The following is a 9,457-nucleotide window of genomic DNA, read 5'->3' on the forward strand; positions in this document are numbered from 1 at the left end:
CTGGAAACACTAAACTGAACATTACTTGAATATGAGACCCTTCTGAAGCAAATAATGTTCACACAACAATAGATACATAATGTACTCTTAAATGAATCCCACAAGGATTGGAACAATCATCCCTCAGCATTCCCACTGATTCCCACTGATCAGTTACTAGTCATCCCCTTTAACATTATAATAGCCTGTAGCAGGAATGTAGGCCTAATCAAAGCAACCAAAAATAAAGATGAGGAGTTAGACAAACAGTGAGAGAAAGAGAGGTGGAGAGAGAGAGGGAGGGAATAATGTTCATAACATGATGTGCAAATAAAAAAAAATGTCCTACGAATTGCCCGAGTCCCTGCCTTTGTCAATACAAACAACACTCGCCGCTTCGTAGGGACTGCAGTCATGTGTTTCGAATGGAGCATGTCGGCATTCAGCGAAGTTTCTTTCTTCACCGGTACACGTCACATCATCCAGTAAGAAATATCCGGAGCCCCGGCCGAATTTAGCGCAGCAAGGTGCTTCCAAGGCCCCGACGTAGCCAAGCATCCGACAAACGACGTTTGCATCAAGTATGTCCCAGTTGTCGTCACAAACAATGCCCCATTTCCCCTCAAAGAGAACCTCTACTCGTCCTTCATTGTCGCTGCTTCCATTAACAAGACGGATATCGAGTTTGTATGCTATGAAGAAAGAGTAAAAGGGAAAAATAGTTAATGGTACATAGAAATTTACATATCGTCTGTTCTTCTGTAGTTGCTAAGAGATCTAGTGTACAAGAGGTGCTTACCAATAGAACGACAAGCAAAATATACCATGCTGCACTGGTGCCCATAATCGATTGTAGTATTGAAATGCGGCGTGATTGACATTGTCTAACTAATTACGACTAACTAATTTGGATTCAGCGATGTTTCTCAGTTACATAGTTAAGTGTATTGCGTTCATGTTTCTTGCATGAGTCCCTTGGTAATGATAGAATAAAAAACGTTTACTATTTGTACGCGCCTAGCTCTCAAAAGTGCCCATAATACTATAATCGCTTACTTACGTTTGGGCGAGCAAATGACTCCTGCGTCTTCGTTATGATTGCAATTATCATTGCCAAAGCCAGGATACGGACAGACGGCCAGGTGACTTTCCTTTCCCGTACACTCCATGTCGTCAAGGAGGATGCTGCCAGAACCCCGGCCGAAACGACTACAACAAGTGGACTCCAGGGCGCCGTCGTAACCTAGCAACCGGCAAGTGATGTTTGCCTCCGCCATCCCCCACAGATCGTCACAGACTGTTCCCCACCAGTCTCGCTCGACGTTGACTTCCACCCTACCTTCCCTCTCATTCCTACCCCCGACAAGGCGGACATCAAATTGACGGGCTGTCGGTAAGAAAAAAGCAAGTTATATTGATGAACAGTTTCACTTGTCATCGTGTGTAGCTATACTTTACTGATAATAATGGAGTCTTTTAATGCGCCATAATTATGATCTGTCACACAGTATCACTCTTGGAGCAGAAAGGTAATACCTCCTCTCACATTGCTTCATTTAGGAAAATACCACAATTGAAAGAAAACACACAGTTACTAGAACAAAAAGGTTTTGAGTTCTTTCTTGAACAGAGGGAATGAGGTCTCTCTTCTCAGTTTCAGAGGCAATGAGTTCCAGAGAGAAGAGCCACTCTGCTGGCCCATGAATGATGGGTGCGGAGAACTCGAAGGGTATGAGCAGTAGATGGACGAAGAAATTTAGTTGGTTTGTTCGTATTGAATAGTTCCTGAAAGCAGCTAGGTGCTCTTTTTGCTCAGTATTCTTTAATATGCATTGCTCATGTAGGTTCTCACCACACACAATTATCCGCCATGAATATAATGTACGTGAGTATGATTTCAATTGATTTTGTGTCATGTAAATGTTATTTGTATTACTGAATTTATGTGTTACCTTACATTGTCATGGATGGATGTTGTAAATACAACACTGTATGTTTGTCCGGAAACTCAATAAATGAAACGAAATGAAATGAAAATGAAATGATGCGTGCAACATTATTTCAATTAATAACTTTAGTACAGGGGCATTGCACAGTGTGAAAAACGGTATGCTTTTATGTGTTAAATGACACACAAAGCTTACAAAGGGTCGCCGTCAGTCACTGGTAGTTGTGTGTTTCATTTACTCCATCATTTTTTTTTTCTTCTGTCATTTTTCTAAACGTAAGCCTACGTGGAAATGGATTTGATATTCGTAAAATGTAGATTCTAAACTTGCTTGAAGTATTCCGCACAGTTTCGGCTAGAAACCTCAAGTTCTCAAGTAGAAGAGTGTCAGGAAGACAGATAAGATACGACCATAATTTTCAAAGGCAATCACTGACAATTGAGGATACTTACGTGGGGTCTCACATACAGCAACGGCTACCTGGCTGCAGTCCCGCGACCAAGAGCCGGTATACTGGCAGTCAGCTAGATTTTCTTCGGATCCAGCACAGGATACATCGCCCATAATGATATCCGACATTCCAGGGCGGTGATAAGTGCAGCAGGGGAACCACTTGGTCCCCTCATACCCAAGCGTCCTACAGACCACCGCGGCATCGTCGTAGCCCCAGTTATCCCTGCAGATCTGGCCCCACTCTCCGTTGAAGAAAATCTCCACTCTCCCGGACCACGGCCGCGTTGACCCGACAAGGCGCACGTCAAATTTTGGCTTTGCTGTACCAGTCACCGAGATGAAAATAAAAGTGTAGGATACGCAAATTAGGCAAAGAGAAAATATTGGAAAAAGACAAATATGTTACAATAACGGCAAGTGGTGCTTTTCTACGAATCTCCACTCATGAGTTGATATACATAAAATCGGCGATGCAACTGGAAATCTTTTCAGTTCTGATTTCCTTTGTCTTTTCAGAAATTCAGAATCCAAACGGATTTGATTTCACTTGTATAATTATATGCTGATCACTATAGAGTTAAGTTAAATAAATCAATGTCGCCAATGCCGATGCTCACGCTCATTAGTGCAAATGATGCCTGCATCCTCGCTGTGTCCGCAATAGTGATGCCCAAAGCCCCCATGGCTGCAGTTTAGTAGGGTGCCTTCGGTTCCGTCACAGAATAGGTCACTCATTAAGATTCTACCAGAGCCTTCCCCGAATCTGGCACAGCAGGGCGCCTCCAACGCCCTCTCGAAACCGAGCATCTTGCAGACAACTGTGGCATCTTCAATACTCCAGAAGTCGTCACAGACTGTGCCCCACACTCCTTCGTGGCGAACCTCGACTCTTCCTTCGTAGTCATTACTTCCATCGACAAGACGAACTTGAAAACCTAGGATGAATGACACGGAATTGAATTTTTCAAGTTATATCAATGTTTTATGTTGAATACAAATACCTAAACTCTAAAAAATTCCGGGTCAGAACTGACCCGGAACTGGGTCCGTTGGGGTCACACACCGTTCCCGGTCAGAAATGACAAGGAATGGGGTCAGATATGACTCCCATCCAGAGTCATGAATTGGGTCACGGTGACCCCATTCCGGGTTTTGATGACCAAATTCCAAGTCATTTTTTTTTTTACCCGGAACGATGTGTGACCACAAGGAACCCAGTTCCGGGTCAGTTCTGACCCGGATTTTTTTTTTTTTAGAGTGGACTAGAAGATTAGATTTATATCAACAATATCTCAAATATTAACACATAATAGATATTATTATTGCGGTAGTATGTGGGGAACTCGGTCCTGCCTCTAATCCTTTCTGACAAAATAGGTAAGTTTTTATTCAAATGATCCCTTAGAATAAACACAAATGAAGCCTTTGAAACTTGTATCATTTTCTCAAGGGATTTAAGAATTGAAAAAACAAACAAACAAACAAATTTCCAACCGTGTTTCCTTACCACAATTAAGTAACGATGAATTATTTTCGCCAGGACACCCTGTCATAGCACATGGAAATAGAATCCCTAAACCCGATCAACAGGGTAAAGGATAAAACAACAACCACAACAATTGAGAAACAAGACTTCTATGCTTTCCTTTCCCTTTGTGAAACAGATCTCTACAAATTAAGGCCACGTATGTTGTTGGTTTCGGTAACTGATATCAGAACTCAATACATTACCTTCACCTAGAGCAGAGCAGACGACGCTTGCATCTTCCTCGTGAACACAATTATTGGACTTAAAGCCGCGATGCTGACAATCAGCCAAATTCTCCTCCTGTCCATTACATGACACGTCGTCCAATATGATGCTGCCTGAACCGGGACCGTAGTGGGCCTCGTGAGGGGCTGCCGTGGCCTCGAGAAAACCCAGCATTCTGCAGACAACGTTTGCATCATCGATATCCCAGGAATCGTCGCACACCGTGCCCCATTCTCCGTTGTATAGAACTTCAACTCTTCCTTCTCGGTCGGTAGCCCCTCCAGCAAGACGAACCTTTGGTATCTCTCCTGTTGGATATGTCATAAGTATGTGCACATTAGTTTGTCTCAGTATAAGCACAAGGTCTGTATACATCAGAGTTGAGCTATGGCCATATGCGAGAAGTATGATGGGACCTGCGTAAGACTTGTACAGCCGCGGATCCCGTGATAAAGGAGATGGGGGAATTATGAAATACAGATATCTATTCAGACCACACTCTGACTACGGTGACGGGGGAACCGAATAAAACTAGGGGAAAACAGTTCCAAAATGCTACTCAACAGAACAAAAAAATACTGATGTGATAACTCAGGAAGCCTTGAGTGGGATACTTACCATCTGCAGAGCATACGACACTTGCGTCTTCGTCATGTCTGCAGTTGTGTTCGCCGATATCAGAATACAAGCAAGAGCCCACATTGTCTTCACTTCCCTTACATAGCACGTTGTCCAGCAAGATATTTCCAGAACCCTGGCCAAAGTGGGCACAGCACGGAGCTTCGGCGGCACCTCCGAAGCCGAGCATTCTGCAGACGACGTTGGCGTCGTCCATTCCCCAGGAGTCGTCACAGACCGTGCCCCATTCGCCGTTGTGGAGAACCTCAACTCGTCCTTCCATCCCGTTTGTCCCATCAGCCAGACGGACTTCTAGTTCCTCTCCTGATTGGAGGAATAACATGAATTTCCGTAATGTGGGATTCACGATTGAGTGCAAGTTGACCGCAGCAGTACGCATTTCTCTTAAACTGTTGGAATATTTGCTGCAGTTACATGGATCTTAATGGCATTATAATTGTAACAATTGTATATTTTTTTTAAGACAAGTCATTCCATGTTGCACAAACGATATATGCAATGTTTGAAATAAACTTCAAGTGATATATCCCTTCCCGAGATGTCATGTCTCATAAAGTGTTAATACAATACTGAGAAGAGCAGAAACACACTAATTGAACACATCTTAGTGCAGCTTGTATTGCAGGTCCCAAGCAGCATGAAAAATCGGGAAAACATATTTATGATACAGTGTAAGTGATATCTAGAATAGTTTGGATACTTTATTGAATGACTATGATTCACAATTAAGGGGGGCAGGGGGACACTTGCCCCCCTCCAAATCTTTTTTTTTTTTGAAGGGGGGGGGGGGGGGAACGACCTCCCCAGTGCCACCTGTAGCAAAAACTTAATCAATCATCTTAAGACCAAAATGGACAATAAAGGCACTTTCCTTGTCTAAAAATTGTGAATTTCATTACTAAAAATGCGAAATTTTCATCCCTAATCTGGGCGAAAATCATAATTCACCATACAATAATATTTACTTATGAGTAAATTTAGTGTATAGATGGTACGCTCGCGTCCTTTTGTACCCCCTGAAACGCACCTTTAGTACACCTTACATTTTCCCTTTCTTCTATGCTTTTTAGCTATATAAGAATAATTATTTGTATTGCTCGAACAATGCGACCACGTTTAAGCCTTTAATGAATAGGATCTCACACCCTCCAATAATGTGCCCCCGTCGAGATTTCCCTCCCCCCTCCCCCCCCCCAAAAAAAAAAAGAAAGAAAGAAAGAAAGAAAGAAAGAAAGAAAGAAAGAAAGAAACAGAAGTGTTTCGGTGCGCTTGTTCATAATTAACAAATTTCCTTCTAATTTGTACTCACGGTTGATACAAATGGCCCCCGCATCTTCCCCATGCGTGCAGTTATTGGTTCCATTACCATGGTTACCGCCATGCCTACACTTCACCAAGTGGTCCTCCGTCCCATCACATTCCACACTGTCAAGTAGAATCCGTCCAGATCCGCTGCCAAAGGTGGCGCAACAGGGGGCTGCCCAGGCCTCTTGGTAACCCAGCATTCTGCAGACCACGTTGGCATCTTCTAAGCTCCAGGATTCGTCACACACCGTGCCCCATTCGCCTTCGTACAGAATCTCAACTCGTCCTTCTCTCTCGCTTCTTCCATTAACAAGGCGAACTCCATGTGCAGGGAAAAGGAGAGAAAAAAAAAAAGATAGCTTGGAAATTAACTATTGGCAAGATAAGGCAACGAATATACGTCGGATCATTACCATCTAGCACAGAGAAGAAACACACCCTGCGCGGGCTGAATCAGTAAAAAGGTGTTTCTCTGGCACTCTGTCGCTACATAATGTATATATAATTATTTATCACATAATCATACATAATTCAAAAGAGTTCAAATACCAAAAAAAAAAAAAAAGTCCGGGCGAAAATGTGCTTCCATTTCATGAATTAGAGATATTTAGATCAAAATTACTGAAAAAGAAAGAAAATAATAAATTGTGACGATTATAAGTCAATCTTCAAAAAGAATTTCTTGTTACATAACAATAGCAGTATCAATACTGCTGTATTCTTCCATTTCATGATGACCTTTATGACAGCCCTTGAAAAAATAGCTTTCATCTGTTGCAGTCAACCTTTTCGTGTGATATATTCGGCTACTGAATGTCTATCTAGTCTCCGTAAAGCTTAGATTGAACGGAACGAAAAACTAATAAGGGTACTTTTAAGTCGGTCCCCACCAAATTCTCGTTTCCTTGAATCTGTCATCCAAGTTTCGTCTCGGTATTGATTAATCGTCCATTTGTAAAATTCATTTAACGGTTATTGATGAATCTTCAAAATAAAATGACAAATACCAGCATCGAAGTAGATGTGATAAGACATGAACATGAATGTAAAAAATAAAAAATCAAATCAGAGTGGTGCTCATCTCATAATGTTTATAATAACATTGACTGGCTTCAAGGGAGATTCCAGAAAATATTGCCCAAACTGAAAGAATATTGCCCGAGTCGAAGACGAGGGCAATATTTTTTCAGTGCGGGCAATATTTATCTGGTATCTTCCTCAAGGCCAGTCAATATCATAATTATTACCTTCCCCTATAGGTAAATTAGGAAAATATGTGAATACGGCTATACACTATGATATAGATCAACCCACATTTGACTACGTGTAGATCATCACCAACATGTCGAATAATTGAAAAATTGTTCATCAATACATATCATTCAACTCAAACTTCAAAGATATATATAGTTGTAACAGGCGAACTTCAAACATTTGAACACTTTTACACTTTAAGTGTTTAACTTTCTAGCTTTTGGTGTTAAAATCGGGTTGCTTTGTGTGTACGTGTGTATGTGCGTGTGTGTGTGTGTGCGCGCGCGCGCGTGTGTGTGTGTGTGTGCGTGTGGGTGTGTGAATGGTTTTGGTTGCCCCTTTCACTGTCTGACCAGGGAGGTGGGAAGAGACCCACCTCCCTGGTCTGACACAACCACCACAATAGCAACAAACATGTTGAGAAATAAAACACAGCGTCCTCTGACGGTGACTTACTCTCTGGAGTACAGATGACACCTGCATCTTCACCATGCCAACAATTCTGCGTCCCAATTGCACGATGTGTGCAGTCAGCTAGATTCTCCTCCGTACCGTCGCAGTGCACGTCATCCAGTAAGATCTCCCCAGATCCTTGGCCGAAGCTGGCGCAGCAAGGAGCTCCCCAAGCCTCTTGGTAACCGAGCATTCTGCAGACAACGTTGGCATCTTCCATATCCCAGGAGTCATCACAGACGGTGCCCCAGTCTCCCTTGTACAAGATCTCAACACGTCCTTCTCCTTCATTGCTTCCATCGACAAGGCGAACTCCAAGTGATGCTGTGATTAAGAACAGATGGCTATATTAGATGACTAAAAAGCATCGTTAAAAACCACAAGTGAAACACATAAATACACACAAGCGCAGAGACACATGCACACACAGTCACATCTTAAAATACACAACTAATAGTCGGTAAGATTTACAATGGAGCCCTCGATATGTGAATTTCACAGTTGACTAGATACTGATAAGTAAATAATGGTGCGAATTTTCTCGCAATGAGCTCACCTGGTTCACGAAAGTACGAGGACATGGCCGCACATAAGGACTGGCTGGTGTTGAAGCCAGTGTACTGATGGAACATAATGTCGACAAAGATTCTCGGAACGACATCGTACAGCAGAGCCTGAGCTTCGTCAACGACAATGAGGCACCTTGATTCCACTGTAAAGATGCTGAGAATATTATTTGTGATATCAGCTGCGCCTTCTTCTAAAGCTCTCTGGTCCTGTGAAACAAACGTTTCCAGGGTAGCACATAACGCCTCTCTGTCCTCATAGCCTGCGACTACGGCCAGAAGTCTCGGCAGGTCACTGAGTATCAGTTGACTCATATTAGCAGGAACCTGCAGATCGCTTTCAACAAATGACACGATGTCGTCCCAATTCTTGCATTGCTCAAATGCTCTTGGTATTAAAACCATCAAAATGTCTTGAAGGACATGCTTAACAAGTTGCCGGGGATTCGCTTGATTAGACAAGAGATGATGTCCGTCGCGACAAACCTCGCCGTCATCACCTGATGTCAAGCCGAACAGCTCTCCGCCGATTCGCCGGGCGTGTTCCGAAAAGTCAATCGGTCGTAGCGGAAAGGGACGATTGGGGCCAGTCGAAGGTGTCTCACCGGCGGGAAGTATCGTGGGTTGAGCGGAAATGGCAAAGACGCTGCTGGCGTTATAGAGGAGTCTACACACGAACCCTTCGTCTAAGTCGGTCCAAACTCTCTGCGAACGAAGGATAGGATCGCACGTCGACTGAAACACTTCTGGTCCTCCAGCAACCACGACGAGGCGAGGGGCAATTTTCACGCAGATCTCACCCACGGCTTCGATTAAATCGTACCCTGACCAGGCGGCACCAACACCACGCAATATGTCGTTGACAGTCAACAGAGGCAACACTTCTCCAGGAACGCTGAAAGGTTGCTGCTCATAATGCGAGAGACACTCGAATGCCTGGTCCCAATCAACGGTTAAGCCGCTTGGCAGAGGGCATGGGCTCGCCGAGTCAGCTGCAGTGAATACGCAGAAAGATTTGCACCTTAAGTACAAGAATTTGTCTGGACATTAACAATTTAAATTTGATGTTCATAGACAATTGTAACATGTATAAAAAATATATAATA

The 9,457-nt window shown here is 43.2% G+C and overlaps 1 protein-coding gene across 1 annotated transcript; it reads right to left on the minus strand.

The window, feature by feature from the left end:
- Positions 1–324: 324 nt before the first annotated feature.
- On the minus strand, positions 325–8,452 carry LOC139727510 (scavenger receptor cysteine-rich domain-containing protein DMBT1-like). The gene is made up of 9 exons (XM_071638484.1): positions 8,342–8,452; positions 7,789–8,109; positions 6,083–6,397; positions 4,753–5,076; positions 4,113–4,442; positions 3,128–3,316; positions 2,381–2,701; positions 1,040–1,366; positions 325–671 (listed from the first exon to the last, which is right to left on the minus strand). Exons 1-9 carry the CDS (start codon positions 8,415–8,417, stop codon positions 325–327), a joined length of 2,550 nt encoding a protein of 849 aa, XP_071494585.1. The 5' UTR covers positions 8,418–8,452.
- Positions 8,453–9,457: the final 1,005 nt, after the last annotated feature.

The sequence above is a fragment of the Diadema antillarum genome, unplaced genomic scaffold (assembly GCF_040938485.1).
Source record: "Diadema antillarum isolate AM-2024a unplaced genomic scaffold, OU_Dant_1.0 seq00000135_RagTag, whole genome shotgun sequence".
Classification (NCBI taxonomy): Eukaryota; Metazoa; Echinodermata; class Echinoidea; order Diadematoida; family Diadematidae; genus Diadema; species Diadema antillarum.

Bases quoted from the DNA above. Each gene is read 5' to 3' on its own strand.
- LOC139727510 (XM_071638484.1), bottom strand. From the start codon at position 8,417: ATGTTCCATCAGTACACTGGCTTCAACACCAGCCAGTCCTTATGTGCG. The intron at 5,077-6,082 runs GTGAGTACAAAT...TCCTCCAATCAG, and splicing joins GGGGGCCATTTGTATCAACC to GAGAGGAACTAGAAGTCCGT. The intron at 672-1,039 runs GTAAGTAAGCGA...CTTTCTTCATAG, and splicing joins AGTCATTTGCTCGCCCAAAC to CATACAAACTCGATATCCGT.